The sequence below is a fragment of the Phymastichus coffea genome, unplaced genomic scaffold, assembly GCF_024137745.1.
Source record: "Phymastichus coffea isolate CEN01 unplaced genomic scaffold, Cenicafe_Pcof_1.1 PCOF00074, whole genome shotgun sequence".
Classification (NCBI taxonomy): domain Eukaryota; kingdom Metazoa; phylum Arthropoda; class Insecta; order Hymenoptera; family Eulophidae; genus Phymastichus; species Phymastichus coffea.
In genome coordinates this window covers 340991-357759 of record NW_026706885.1, presented here as the reverse complement: position 1 = coordinate 357759, position 16769 = coordinate 340991, and the positions used below count along the sequence as shown (strand labels likewise).

Here is a 16769-nt window from a genome sequence, read left to right as displayed (position 1 = left end):
ATTTTTAATGCTTAAGTTTTGCTCTTATTTTAAATCGAGTTTTATTCTAATGATTTTCAAACTGTTATTACAAAGTTAAATAAATAAAAAAATTTTTTAAATATGAGAATAATAAATGTCCCAAATGCCAATTATTGTCAATTTCGTAAATAATAAGTTTTATTACCACTTGATAATTTAAATACAAAAATACAATATGTTCAGTAAACGTTCACATACAGAAAAAATCTTGTAACATTTACATTACTAGACACTACAGTACAATTTTAATTACTATTTTTTGGATCGAGATGCAGGTTTAGCAGGTTTCTTAGTTTTAACTTTAGTTTCTTTAGGTTTATTTTCAGATGTTGCTTTAGCCTTTGCTTTTGAAGCTTTAGCTTTTATAAGTTTATCATTTTCAATTTTCTCATCTTCAACATCATTATCTGATAATTCTTTATCAATTTCATCATATTCATCTTCTGGAGTATTATCAGAAGATTTCTTTTTCATAGTACTAACACCAGCAAACATTGCGGTCTTGTTGTAAGCTTTGGTAAATGCAGCTTTTGTTTTACTGTCAACAGATTGCATGGGATCTCGAGTATGTGGCCATTTTGTAATCTCTACTAGCGAGTCCAAGTCTTCTCTTGTAAGGTGATATTGATTCATTACACTAATAGCTTTTTCAACACCTTCAGTACCTTCTAAAGCTAAAGGCCTAACAATAGAATCTACAAGCAATTTGATATAGTCTAAGTTTATAGCTTCTTTACTTGCTCCAGTAGTTATACGAGCATGAACAGTAATATCTTGTAAGAGTCTGTCAAATTTATTTGTCTTTGAATTTCTTCCAAGCCAGCTTGGAAAATTTATTTGAGAATTAATAAATCCTGACATTATTGATCCAGGAATTACTGATGAAAAGCATGCCTGTACTGGCAAAAGACTCCATGCCTGATTACTTCTAATATTCTTCTCTATTGTATCTCCAAAAGCCAAGCTCTCACTGCATCTAGCTATTTTATCATACACCTGATTCTTGGGACCATTTGGTGTAACAATAAGATAATTTTCTTCAACAAATAATGGTGCAATATTGTAGTCATGGAAGAAGAGATCACTTTTATCATGAATACTCATAGTCTTATGTTCTTCTGCGCTAAATACTTTGCGTACAACATCCCAAGGTCCTAATCTCAAATTCTTGTAATTCATTTTATCTTTAATACCTATTCTATTATTACTTACTGATTTAGAGTTAGCTGATAATACTACTATGTGATTAATAACTTGACGAATATCTTGATTTGTTGATTGAATGATCATAGTTAATTCATTTGAATCTACTTTGATGCCTTCTTTATAGCAAAGTGACATCATTGCAGCTCTAATCTGTTCCAATCTTGGCTTTTGGAATCGTAGATCAAAAGTGTAATTTGCCAATGTTCTTATTTTAGGACTTTGTCTATCGTTACAAATACAAATTATTGGAATTTCAGTAGATTTTATAAAAGCAATTAATTCTTGCATTCCACCCCTGTCTTCATTTCCAGCCATACCATCTACTTCATCCATAAGTAGTACATGTTTTGGTGGATCTTTCTGCTTGGTTGGCCTTTTATCTATAAATGATTTCACTGTCTTATTAGATATGATACCTGAAATTTCTTCCTGCAAAAGTTTCTTGCTTCTTGTATCAGAAGCATTAAACTCCAAGACTTCATATCCTAGTTTAGCACAAACTACATATGCTGTTGTAGTTTTACCAATGCCAGGTGGTCCAGATAATAAAGCTGCTTTATATATAGTACCAGAGTCATCTCGATATGATGTTTTTGGTTTTGAAACTTTTGAATTTTTACCATGAATATTATGCCAATTTTTCAACCATGCATATAGTTTATTGGCATTGCTCTTATCTCCAGTTTGACCTATGATCTGTTTCATTTCTGTAGGTCTGTATTTTTCAACTAACGCTGTGAGTTGGTCAACACCATCTTGTAAATTATTTGTTATATCATTAAAAATAGATGAAGTACTAGGTTGTATTTCATTTTTCACATTTGAAGATTGCTCTTCATTGACTGTTGATTTTATATGTTTCAAGTTCTTTTGAGAACATGCATTAATTTTTTCTTTATCTACTTTAAAAGCTAAATCTTCTGTTGCTTTTGTTTTTTCAGAACTGTGATATTTTTCTTTTGAAGATAAATCTTCTTTATTATTTATTTTGATATTTTCAGGATTTTCCTGTTTATCTGTTGAAAGTAGTTCTTCCTTACTCTTCTTGGATTTCTCAAGACTAGGAAGTTTATTAAAACTGGACTCTTCTCTTTTGCGTTTAATATTACTATCAGATGTAATTGATGATTTTGCATTACTATCTACAGCTGGACTTAAACGTAATAAATCCAAAAAGTCATTCTCACTTAACTTTTTGATACCAAGACTTTCAGCCTTAGTTAACTTTGAAGGTCCAGGTTCATCTCCAATAATAATATAACTCAATTTTCTTGAAACTGAATGGACTACTTTTCCACCATACTGCTTAATGATTCCTTCTGCCTGTTCACGTTCTAATGATTCGAGAACCCCAGTTATGAGGAAACTTAAATTGGCAAGGCAATTTTCAGCTGCTTGTGGAATTTCTTTAGAACCTGGATTTCTAGCACCTCCTCTGTGCAAATACTTTTGATACATAATTGCAGCAATTTTCTTTTTCTCTATTTTTTCTTCAATTATTTCATTAAAGTTTGTATCATTATTTTCAGTACTGCTTGTATTGACTTTGCTTTCTTTTCCTTTCTTTGATTTTTTAAGATGAAAATCTTTTTCTTTTTCATAATTATGTTTTTCATGATGATTTCTATCCTCTTTTTTGTTTTTAGTTGGAGATACTTTATCTTTTGACTCTACAAAATTTTCTTGTTTTTCTTCTTCTTTAGTATCAAAAACATTGATCTTATCTATTTTGGTTTTAACCTCAGTGCTGGAATGTTCTTTTTCTTTTTTCTGAGCATCTTTATCATTACTTTTAAAAAATGATGATGTTTCAGATTTGATACTTGACAAATATTCCTCCTCAACCTGTGATGTATCAAGTTGATTCAAGGTAGCATCAAAATCATCATCTTCACCAATGAATTTTTCGAGATAGGAATCTTTGGAATTTTTCTTGGACTCTCGGGCTTTTTTACTTGTAAATTTTTGAGCTTTAGCTCTATTTATCGGTTTGTTTCTTAATAACTCTGCAGGAGAGTCATATATCTCTTCAAGTATTTCCTCATAATTGATCTTATGTTTATCTGATAATTTTGCTTTTTTATTTTTTAGATTGTTCGGGACTTCCTCTTCTTCATCAGACGAAATGGTACGTTTTTTTAAACGAGATTTGCTATAATTATCCTTTGCTTTCGTAACATCAATAACTTTTGCATTTGTTCCCTTGCAAGGACTTTCATCTTCCTCATCTGAAAAAGTGATTGGACGTGTTTTCTTAACTTTTACGTCATTGAGATTTTGAGTATTTCCCTTTGTTATCAGAAATGATCTTATATCTTTAGACATCTTGTTTGTTTTTGAAAAACTACAAAATAATCTTTGTTACTTTTTACAGGTTAGTTTTTGTTAATTACACCTTTGTTATTACTGCGTTCATTTATTATTCTAGAACATTATATACATATATTGTAAAGATGAAAAAATCATTATATTGCAATTGATAAATGTCTTACTTGAGTAATAATTAACTTTTCATTTAAGATCATCTCAAAATGCTTGGATGACAAAACATTGGTAGGTTAACAATGCGAATTTTACGCGCAATTTTTAAACGCATGCGCATAATTTTGCCTGTCCTTTTTGAATTCTCACTTAATTTTTATGTTTCTTTATTCAAAAGCGTTATTTAATAATTTACTAACCTGTGGTTTAAAAAATATTTTAACGTAACTAAACTCACTTTCAAATAACTTTCTGTCAACAAGAATATTATTATCGTAATTGTTTCGCTGATTGGAAGTGCACTGTTAGCATGAAGTCGAATTAATATCTAGCAGACGACAATTGACATCTTGTTTAGTTCATCTCTCCTGAAAACATTGGGTCAAGTTCTCAACCAAGAACATCAGCTATCATAAGGGAGTGTCCACACGGGATCCCTCTTCCTTCTGACTCCGGGTCTCAGATTTTATATACACATGCCATCTTTATAACTTCCAACTCAGTGGTAAGTTTCATAATGAATACGAGATACTATCTTAATCTATGAACTCGAAATTATAGAGATGGCATGCGTATACAAAAACTCGGACGGGGTCGGGAAGGAAGAGGGATCCCGTGCGGACACTCGCTAAAAACTTGAATAAGAAATAATACAAAAAATGCCGCAAGTTCTTACGAAAGAACTTATTGTAATTAGTAAATAAAAAATGATCATTAACTGAACAGATTAATTTTCTTTTGTGCACAGAAAAATTATTTAACCTGTTAACCGAGCGGGACGTATAAATACGGCCAAAGTAAACAATATCGGGTACGGGTAGGACATATGAATACGTCCTCGATATTTATATTGCGCCCTAGAACAGGCGGGACGTATATTTTACTACTACTATGGCAATATGTCATTCATACACGTCTTAGTGGAAAAGGACGCGCCCGTTATATGTTGCGTAATTAGAAAAGGATTTCCCCGGTTAACAGGTTAATATTACTTTAAGAAAAAGATATCAAAAAAAGTGAACATAGTATTTTCATTTCAGTTTTTTATATTTTTACCTTGACTTGTATAAATGATTAACTAAAAAAAATGTATTCTATAAATTAATATATTCCTAAACAAAAAATTAATACATTGAGCTTGTCAATATCAGAAAATAATTGCCACCTAGAAAATTTCCCTCAAATCCTACTTCGAATGACTTATTAAACTATAGTCCTATGATTAAAATAACATTTGTTGCATATTGAATCAGTGGAAATAATCAAACAATAGAAAAATTAGATATTTGTCTCCAAAACCTTATATCTACATACTGAATGTTTTTATTTTAATCTTATTTGCAAATCTACTAATTGTTTAATAGTTTTTTTAACTTAATAAAATATTGAGTTCGTTTAACATGTGGCTTTACGGTATAAATCATGTTAAAAAAAATATTTAAAGAAACACGATGAATAGAATTTTTTAAAGTTTATGTCGAGTTATGACTTTTTTTGTACGTGTATATTTTTAAAAAATGTCCAAAAAATTCAAAGAATCTCAATTTTAATTATAAAAAGTACCAATGGTGCAAATTCATCCTTCTAGATGATTTTTGCTAGTTCGCGCAAAAAAAATAGTCGGTCTTTTTCGTCTTTTCAATTGTTCTCAAACATCGGCGTCCACCAGAATATCCAATTATAAATATATCTATTGACAGAAAAATTATCATGAATAAAGCTGCTTAAAAAATATATAAATAAATAAAGCAATCGTTTGAAGACTTAGATGATAAAAAATTTGGACAATGACCGAACAATTGGAAATCATTTGAATATCACTGAGTTTGTTAATCAGATTCCACTGAAGTTAGGTAGCAAAAAAAGTAATCATTTGATAATTATGTGCATGTAAATCACAAATATAACTATAGAATGTATTACCATCATCTAAAATTGTTTAAGTTAAATATTCATGTGTGATTTTAGCGCAATAAAATAAAATCATCAAAATCAATTTCATAAAATCCAAATAAGATAGATAAACTAAGTACTTTAATTTATTTGCATTGTCTTATCAAGTTGTGTATTGAAACAAGACTAATATAGTATAGGAGAATAATATTCTTAACATTCTCTGCTTAACATTATATTTAATGCTCATAATGTAATACATTTTCACAAATGTAGTTTTTTACATTATAATGTTTTGAGTTTTGTTAAATTTACGTGGTTGTAGAATTCTGTTTTAGCTTGAACAAAGCAGATTACAATTTATAAGATAAGAAAATAAATCACTGTTCAAAAGCATTCCAAATAATTATCAAACAGTTTTAATTTTAGATAAAAACTTCCTTTTGAACCTCGAATGGACTTCCATTCGAGAGAAAAATTCCAGGTTTTATTTGCAATATATAAGTTCAAAATCTTCAATGAATAAGTTTATATTGAAAACTCTAGTGGCCTAATAAATAATGATTGTATCAGGTACTGCTACAATATTCCACGTATCTTGATCGGTACATTGATTGACAATTGTGAACAACTTATTGGATAAGACATGCATCATTGTTTTACTATCAACACTGATATGTATGAAGACAAAAGTATTAACTTAAAACAAATTCAAGTATGCATCGAACAATTACTCTCTTATCAAATAGACTAAATGTATAATTAAATATCTTAGTTATTTAATTGAACTAGATTGTTGCTTCATTGAAACTAGTGTCGTCAAGCGTGCTTCTCGTGTTCATCTTTCATTTGTCCTAACGTTTAGTTTTATAATTGGTGAAGAAAAAATTTAAATTTTAGTTGTGAATTTAATTGTAATTTCAAATCTAATAGCGTGTTAAATTTCAAGTCTAATAAAGTGTTTAGCTATAGTTAATGGGAAGTGCACTACGTTTGTTTCTTCTTTTTCGTTTTGTAAATAAATCGAACCATCGCCGCTACGCTTGGCAAAATTCTCTTTATTTCTTAACATATTTGTTTACGCTTCAAGAATTTTTGTACGCTATACGTTAGCATCAATTTGATACTTTTGCTACCAATTCGCTTGTACATACCCATACATGCCGTTACAGATAGTAACCCACGGGAGCAAAGTTCAGCTAATCAGATCAAGAATAAACTAACTTTACTTTCACACCCATCTCTTTTTTACTCTTTTTTTATAAAAGGAAAGGAAAGAATTACAAAAGGATCTAGCTATATTTATTTTGATCGTACTTATGTGATCAAATGATGAAATCTTTAGTTGAAATGATGAGTTCTATGTATAGAACAATTGGAATTTATGCTAATTTATTAAATCTTTCATTGGACTTAACAAGATATTTAATTAAATTAGGTATGTAGAACACTTCAATTTACAAAAATAAATGCATTATTCTTTTGGTAAATTTAATTAACTTGCAAAAGCAAACTATATTAACAACTGAACCAATGCATGCTAAATAATTATCGTTGTACAGTCTTATAATTCAATGGAATATATAATTGAAAGATAGAAATTACTAAATCAACTAAATGAAATTAATCAAAAAAAACACGTCAATCTTTGCTTAATCAAATTTAGAAAGCATTTATTTAGTAAATAAATAAATATTCATTGAGTTTCATGAATGCAATATTTTACTAATTCAAAAAATTTTCATATCATTGTGTAAACTATTGCACACTATACGAATTTATTAATAGAATCAATAAAGTATTTCATTGAATTGAATGAATGTTCTGGTGAATTGAATAAAACGCTACTTATGTATCATATCACTACGATAATATATTTTTTTTTTTCATAAAACACGTTGGTAATATAAAATACATTCTATTAAAGCTATTGTGTACTATCGAATCAATACTTTTTTAATGATTTAATAACAGCGATTTTTTTAAATCAATGACATAATATGCTATTGTAGTGGTGTAAGCCGGTATGACGCAATTTGACTTTCATTGAGACAATGAAATATTTATTATTACATTGTCTCATCAAATCAACAAATTCTGTTATTGACTATTACAATTATTTAATCATTTACATAATTTTGAAACAAGTTTGACTGATTTAAATGATCAATTGAATCAAATATTACATGGAGTACAATAAATATTACATTTATTAAAAGTAATTTTATTGCATGAACGTAGTGCTTTCATCATTATTCAATGAAGTATTGAATGTATTCATTTGAAAAAAAATATCAAAATTTCTCCAAATCAATAAAATATAAAAATAGTCATTCTTATGATTAATTTATGTATATATATTTCCATTTATTTTATCTATATAAAATAAATTTTTATATGTAAAATTAATGAGATAGCTTCTGTTATTATGCAAAACAAGTTAAGCATTATTTAAATTGATCTAATGCATGTTGATGATACTTAGTTCATACAATTTTTGACAGAGAATAAATACGCAATGTTGTCGAAAGCATGAAACCTATTGCAGAGGATTTTTTAAAATTGATTAGATAAATAATTATTTCAGTGATATATTTCTGCAATTCAATGAAGGTGTTTAATTACATTCGATCATAATAAAATTCAGAAGTCCAATTTTTTTCCAATTATAAAATCAATAAAATATTGCATTGATAAAATCTGACGTAAAGAACAATGAAATATTTGTGTAAATTAATGAATACTTTTTAAGTTAAATGAGGTAACATTTTGTTATTCAATGAAATAATAATTCATTTGAAGTAGCCCTCAAAATAATTACAATTTATGTAATAAATTGTAAGCTCACACTTGACACACATAATGAAATATTTCATTGAGTTGAAAAAATTTGTTGGAGTTCACAACTGAGAGAGATGCTTTTCCCTATGAATATTTTGATTCGTAATAATAAAATAAAATTCGTAAAAATAAAAGATAATAAAGTCCTTAATTGAGAAAAGTAAAATCATTCAGTGAATTAATGAAATCAATACATTTTTTTAATAGGCAATCACCATCAGCAGTTATCTCAACGGGTGAGCTGCTATTTAATGATTTTACGTTTTTGCCAAACTAATTATATATCTAGCGTAGGAATGTCAAATTTAATAACGCTAATTTACTCAATTTTCGAAAAATCTGTACTACACTAAACTTGATTAAATATTTTACGATAATAATAAGAATAATGTAACATTCCACGCTACTTGTCTAAAATATTCAGGATATTTAGAGACTGCAGAAGACCTGGGTTGCACAGCGAAATGTAAGATATGCAGTACTACTGTAGATTTATTTAAGCCTTTTTACAAAAATTTGTTTGCAATAACTGATCAAAGTATTCCATAAGCAGAATTATTACAATGTCACGATGGGTATTACGATTACATCATGTCTAAAAGAAAGAAAGATAAAAATTTTATCAATGATCTCTTTGAACGTTAAATATATTGTGAAGAAGTCGGTGATTTATCTAAAGAAGACAAAAGCAATTATGTCACTTTAATGTTCAACACAGACAGAACAAATCCATTCGATTCTTTCCCAGCAACTTTGTGGCCAATCTACGTTATAAGTTAAATTCCACCTCAAGATCGAATGAATAATCTCATCCCATGTGGTTTATGGTTCGGTAAAAAAAAAACCATATATGATGGTATTCCTCGAGCCATTTGTACGTATAATGAATGAAGTTAGTGAAGGTATACAATATACAATAAAAGGAAAAGTGCGTTAAATTCAAAGGCTATATAATGTAATAAGTTCCGTAGATGCTGTTGTAAGGGCTTTCAGAGCATTAAACAGTTTAATGGAAAATTGAATATTTCTTGTATCTGTTTCACAAATATAAAATTGAGATTGTAAACGTTATATACTTGATTTTGTTGTGCATATAAGCTTTTTTTATATAAATTCTACCAACACATTTATAATATAAAAAAACAGATAAATGTTATTTATTTATTAACACACAAATAATATTAACCATTATAACTATATAATAAAAGAAACAATCGTCATTAAAACGCTAGTAAGCGTGAAATTATATTTTGATTGCTACTCAATACTTAAATTTTAACATTAATTATATCTATAATTACTTTGCACTTGCGATACATCAATCAAAAATAACTTTCATATCAATAATAAAAAAATGTCCACGTATACGAATTTTGCGTGCGATAGCTCTTTTCGTACATCACGTTGTGCAATTATTATAAGTGTACGCATTTGTCTTTAAAGTTTATAGAGATTATTTGGATAATGGATAACAATCGTACTTTTATTTTCACTAAATATTTACTCTATTGCTTTGTACAGTTTGTCGATTTTATAATTTAATACTTTTTAATAAAATTATTAAAATGAAATGTTCGATACGTCAAAACATTCTCTATTTTCAGAACTTACCGTGACATTTTGCAAGTTATGATTATAATGAAAACTCACTGAAATATTACATTTGTTATGTAAGCCAAAATAAGAAATTAAAAAAATAATCATTTAGGCTTGTTAATATAAAAAAAATTGTAAATTAAATTACGGTATATATGGTAGCCGAAGCCTTGCAGTATATGTAAAAAAATCACGCACAATCTTAGGGACGAAACTTGATCTACAGGTTGTTCCAAAATATCGAATCACTTTAATAAACAAATACAATAGTTCAGTATAACTAAAAAGGATATCAGGATGATTTTTTTATTTGCGTTGTTAAAAGATTAAATTTTTCATAGAATAAATCCAGAATGTTCTAAGACATTATCAATTCCAACTTTTAGTCCCTAAAAAGCATTTAAAAAAAAAATATTTGTTTTGTATTGCCACTATGATCAAGCGAAATTGAATTTAACAATTTTAACCTGTATGACTTTGTTGCAAATTTTTCGTTCTAGAACTTTATTCCTTTGCATTTTTTCGTATCTGATGAAATAGTTTTCGAGTAAATCGAGCGCAAGGGAAAAAAGCCGTTTTTCGCATTTTTTTACTTAAAACATTTATTTTGCAGAACCGATTTAAAAAGTAAAATAGCTCCCTGGTTTTACAGCATGAAATCGACCTTTTTTGAACTAAGTCTACTGGACTAACATGCATCTTTATTTGGTGGACGCGAGTCAACAGATAATTAATCGTCTACTAGATAAGACGTTTGTCGATTACATCGATGCATTAAAATACATGAAAAACCTATTACAAATATCACATCTAACGATTCGAGATCTTTGAACGACAATAAATGTTGGAAGTGCCGAGAATGGAAGAACTGGATTTTATATTGGAGTACACCTATTTTTGTATCCATTTTTACTAAAAGATGCGTAGACTATTAGACTCTTTTTGTTGAACGTTTACATATGATATTACAAACCAAGATCAGTGTTTTAGACATAGATAAAGCTGATGAAAATTTACACAAATTTGTTAATTTAACATATGAATATTTTAGAATAACTGCAATGACGTAATAATATTTATCAGTTATTGCATCTTGCTGAAAGCGTTTTGAATTGACTACTTTGGTGTCATTCAACTTTTGCTTATGAAACAGGAATTCATTAATTATAACAAGCTATTCATTGTGCACGAGGAGTAAATTCGCAAATTCTCGGATACATTAACATCAACCACGACACTTTAATTTTGAAAAAGGCACTTCTACCCGATGCTTCAGAAGCTGTAAAAGTATACTTAAGCAATACTTTGAAAGCCTGTACAAAAAAAAGTTTTAAATTAAGTCACATATTTTGGCAAAGGTTCTTTTTTGAAAAAAGATTGATTTTTTCATTTGCCTGGCTCCAGCACATCCTCTTATAAAAAGTGATGGATGCCGTGTTGAAGTATTTTATTTGTGATTTGATTGATTGAGATATGGCGACGTGATATACTATAATGTGGCAGCAAATAAGCGTCTACAAATAATTTCGAATTGAGAATTTAGTAGTAAAAATTCAATTTATCATAATTGATACAGGTCATTTTGAAGGTAACGAGACTTATATTTAAAAAATAGGTTGTAATGTAATTATTTTAATTAAAACATTTTATTAAACTAATAGCGGGTAAATTTGAGATTAGATGCTTTGAAATTATTGTGATTATTTTCTATTACTATAATAAATATTTTAATGTGTGAATATGTAAAATTAAAATTCAGTATAAACGTTCAATAGTAATTTGACCTGTATAGTTGGAAAGAAATAAAGGATTATTTATAGTAGTTTTTGATATGATTAAATCATAAATTTGGAATACGCGGAACTGTTTCTGTAATACACATTTATCCACTGTGATATTTGTTTTGTGGGAAAATTGAAAAATCCACGTTGAAAAAAGTACTTTATGTTAAAGACGTTTATCAATATGACAAGAAATGAAAAAGAAGATAAGAGCGTGCGAAGCGCGTTTGACGTCGCTAGTATTTTAAACGAATGGTTAAAGATGGTTGTTTATATGCGTCCTGCATCAATGTTAATAAACGCTCTAACAACTCGTTTACCCAGCTGAATGATGAAGGTTTATTGAAATAAAGAAATTTATTGTGGATACACGTAGTAAAAAGAAATATACAACGTGTCGAATAGTGGCTACAGCAGACAATTATCTTAGTACAAATTATTATACTATATCATCGTAAAGTAAAAAATATAACAAAAATTATTGACTTGGTCCTAACTGACGCAAAGAAAACGATTTCCGTATTTATTAAAATTCGACCAAATAGTTACGTTTGCAACCTAATATGACTTTATTTTTACACCAAGAAAGCTTCTAAATATTGCATTTATGTTTCTAATTATTTCTTGTATTTACTATTTACAATAAGTTCTTTCGCAAGAACTTATGTAAGAACTTGCGGCATTTTTTACACCATTTCTTATTCAAGTTTTTATGGCCATTTTTGCTTGAGAACTTGCCCCAATGTTTTCCGTAGGACAGCAACTTAAAAAATGTCCCATAAGAACTGGCTTCTAAACCGTCTATATTTGTTGGTTCAAGCTTCAGTGAAACAAAATGTATCATATAGTGTTACATGTGACTAAAATCTAAAAAGTATGCTTAAAATTGCATTGACGTATGTGATAAGTACTAGTAAAAGTATCATTAATAGTGCACTGTTCGATGTAAAAAGCTGTTTTCAATTCTTGAGGTTGTTGATGCAATAAGGAGTATAATTTAACTAAATAACCTATATAATATGTATAAAAAAAATTATAACACAATTTCTTTTACATTGACTTGCAGTAAAGAGTTCGAAAATCCTTGCACTTTTTACATGATAAATGCGCATGTACACGATATGCATACATATATATATACAATAATTACGTAATAATCCTCAAATCGACGCAGCCGGCGACAAATAAGAATATGAGAACTATATCTATCAGTCGCCGAGTTCAAGTCAGTTTCAGTTGCGGCCATGCTGTCGGTCTGCAATATTGGCGTTAAGTCTCCATATATTTTGATCTTGCGTCTCTACACAATCAAGATTGAATTTATCATTTAATTATTTGACAATTACCAGCAGTTAGGGATTAACATCAACAATGAGTACAACCACGAATGTTACATTTTCTTCACTCATGACTATGTAACAAGATTCACAAACGTAATCAAAATTGTTTGTTATTATCACTATATTATCAAAACGAGTGAAGTGATAATAAATGGTGTGCATGATAATAATTAAAATAATTTGTTATTACGTTTGAAAGAATTTCAAAAATTGGCCCTGACAAAATAGTTCATCATGAAGTGGCAAATAATTTGTTGCATTCTTTGTATTTTTGGTTTTTTAAAAGAGTTTCGGCCTAATGAACCCTTTGTCACAAATTATCTGACTGGTCCATGGAAAAATTTCACACAACCACAAGTAAGTTTTTCATTCCATATCTATGGATTAAATCATTTGAAAACTCCAGATTTTTACTAGTTGATAACTTAAAAATTTTATTTATTTTGAAATAGATTTACTATGTTAATTGTTAATTAACATAAAAGATTTATTTATATTATTATATCTACTTTTTCTTACATAACTTAAATAATTTATTTACATAATTTTTTACCATTCCCAGCCTAAAAAGCATTCAAACTATTATTTTGAATAAGCAGATTATTGCTTTGAATACAATATTGATTTAAAGTAATTATTTGCAGGTAAACCAAGAAATTTATCCAGTTGGTACATACTGTTATTTTTTTACTCTAATTTTAGTATTTTTATTGACTGATTTAATAAGATACAAACCAGCTATTATATTATGTGGTCTCTCCGGAGCAGCCACATTTGCAATAATAAGATTTGGAACGACAATACCTCATATGCAAGTAGTAGAATTTCTTTATGGATTATTTTTTTCAACTGAAGTAGCTTATTATACATACATATATGCTAAAGTCAGTAAAGAACATTATCAACAAGTTACAAGTTATACAAGAGGTGCATTTCTTTGTGGTCGCTTTGCATCGAGTCTAGTTGCTCAATTAACAACATCTTTTAGCGTTCTGGATTATGAGCAACTAAACTATTTAACAATTGGATGTAAGCTTCTTTTATTTATTCATATCATTATTGCTTCTTGTTGTAGACATTTTATTTCAAACTTCTCACTTATTTTTTAAATTTCTAATATTAGTTTAATATTGAAAATTTAGTTATGCAATAATTTTTTATCTAAGTTGTAGGATTATGTTTAATGATTTGAAAGTTGCAACTGATATAATAATTTTTAGAATCCATTGACTTTCTGACAACTGATATTGCTTGATCACATAGATAAGATTTCGTAACAGTTCTAAAATGATTAATTTTATTAAGTGTTTTATATGCTTTAAAATTATATAGTTTTCAACATTCCCACTAACTTTATAAGAGTTTATTTTTATCTGTATAATATTTCAATGACTGATAGATGATTATTTTGTAGATCATTTGAATTAAATTTGTTGATTATATTGACATTTTTTCAGCTCTTAGTTTAGCAACAATTTGGGCAATTTTCTTACCACCAGTAAAGCAATCCATATATTTTCATCGAATAGATATCATTACTAGTGATATATCAACCTCATTAGAGAGTCAAGGGAGTAATAAGACATTATCTATTTCATCGCACAGAGCATCAAACGTAACATTACCATTTTATGCTAAAGTTAGACATGCATACTTTTTACTTTGGGAAGATTTTATCAAAGCTTACAGCAATAAACATGTAGTCAAGTGGTCACTGTGGTGGGCTTTTGCTACTTGTGGCTATTTACAAGTGATAAGTTATATACAATTACTTTGGGAAGATGCTGTATTAAACTCTCCAGATATTAAAATAATCTACAATGGTGCTATAGAGGCAGTATATACAATAATAAGTAAGTATGGCACAATTCCCATATATGTGTGCAGTGAAATTACTATTATTTTTATTTTTGTAATTAAATTTATATATTTAAAATTAAATTATAAGTTTGATAAATAACTTGTTCTTTTAGGTGCAGTAGTTGTGTTGGGCGTCGGTAATTTACATTTCAATTGGCCATTGATTGGTGAAGCAATATTATCAATTTTTTCAATGTTTGAAGGAGTTTTAATGTTAATTACTTACGCTAGTTCAAACATATGGGTTTTATATACCGCATATATTGCCTTTGGGGTGATTTACCATTCGATAATTACTATCGCAAGGTAATAACGTTTTGTGAAAAGTACTCCGTAATCAATTGGCACTTGATCTAATTTTTTGTTTCAGTTTTGAAGTTGCTAAAAATTTATCGGAAGATAGTTACGGCCTAATTTTTGGATTGAATACATTTTTTGCTCTACTGCTACAGTCATTGCTAACGTATATTGTAATAAGTAAAGATGTTTTAGGATTGAATATAAGATTGCAGGTATGACATGTATTATTTAAATGTTTATTAGTTACTATTTGATGTTTTTGTTTAAATGTTTATTAATTATAAGTACCGTGCAATTGACTTTTCTTCATTTTGATTTCAGTATATGGCATATGGAGGCTATTATCTCGTTCTAGGTGTTATTTTTTTGATCATGAATATCTTTACCGTTGTGCATTATTTAAGGAATCAAAAACCACTAAAAATATGGGTGAAAAGTATGGATTCTGTTGCTGAATCACGGGATGGCATTCATGAATTAAACTAGTACATTACCCAAACAAAGACGTAACAGTACGTCATAGTTAATATATGGCTGTTCGTGTGACTTAAAACGAAACACGTTCTTTTTAAATGTGATATATAGTATAGAAACTGTTGTTTGTTCCTACATTAATGTTGACAACATAGAATATATTTGTTACTTATTTTATAGAACTGATATACGTGCTCAAACGATAACAGTCGAAAAAATAATTATTTTTAAACAGAGAATATATATATATATACACTGTTGTACTGTGTCAGTAATGAATATTTTGTGGAAAATATATACATTTGTTGAATAAAATATAAGTATAAATAATGAGCTTGGTTGTTTCGTTCAAGCGTCAATATTTTTAATTTGCATTCAACTTTACTTAGCGTAATTCAATTTACGTATATTTTGTTTGTAATCTGATTTCACATAGTCCTTGCTATTCTGCAGGTTTTTTTGCAGCATAAAAAATAGAAATGAGCTTCTTAGGAATAGACTTTTCGATACATAGTTTTCGTACTTGGAGTTTGGGTAAGCGTGTATCATATTGCTGAGTTTACCGTTTTTTCCTTTTTACGACAAGCACTGTTTATTTAATCTTCAATGAAAATATTCAAGTAATTAATAAAATAAATAAAAATTTAATCGATATAAGCAGTTAGAAATAAATTTGATCTTAATAGAAAGAAAAAGTTATAAAAAAATTGAACACAGCAATTGTTCAAAATTATTATCTTTTTTCGGACGAATAATGTTTAATGTTAATTAAAATATCTCTTTTTGAAAATAATGTGTAGGAAAACATTTTTTCACTCACGTTAGTTTTTAAACAAATAAAAGTACAATAAAAAAACAAGTCTGATTAGGCGCTTATATTGTGGATCACAATTTTGTCTTCTGGAAAAAAATGATGTTTTATAAAACTGAACGTCTTTAGTTAATCTATTTTAATCCATAAATAAAGTACGTAATC

General features: G+C 28.3%; 2 protein-coding genes across 2 annotated transcripts; one reads left to right on the top strand and one right to left on the bottom strand.

The window, feature by feature from the left end:
* Window positions 1-141: 141 nt before the first annotated feature.
* On the bottom strand, window positions 142-3848 carry LOC131668083 (replication factor C subunit 1). Its single transcript, XM_058941930.1, has 2 exons — window positions 3720-3848; window positions 142-3651 (listed from the first exon to the last, which is right to left on the bottom strand). Exon 2 carries the CDS (start codon window positions 3550-3552, stop codon window positions 274-276), a length of 3279 nt encoding a protein of 1092 aa, XP_058797913.1. The 5' UTR covers window positions 3553-3651; window positions 3720-3848; the 3' UTR covers window positions 142-273.
* A 9191-nt stretch (window positions 3849-13039) lies between these two features.
* LOC131668108 (thiamine transporter 2-like) lies at window positions 13040-16203 on the top strand. The gene is made up of 6 exons (XM_058941986.1): window positions 13040-13516; window positions 13804-14188; window positions 14617-15012; window positions 15133-15325; window positions 15390-15531; window positions 15641-16203. The coding sequence occupies exons 1-6, from the start codon at window positions 13394-13396 to the stop codon at window positions 15803-15805; spliced, it is 1404 nt and encodes a 467-aa protein (XP_058797969.1). The 5' UTR covers window positions 13040-13393; the 3' UTR covers window positions 15806-16203.
* The last annotated feature ends 566 nt before the right edge of the window (window positions 16204-16769 follow it).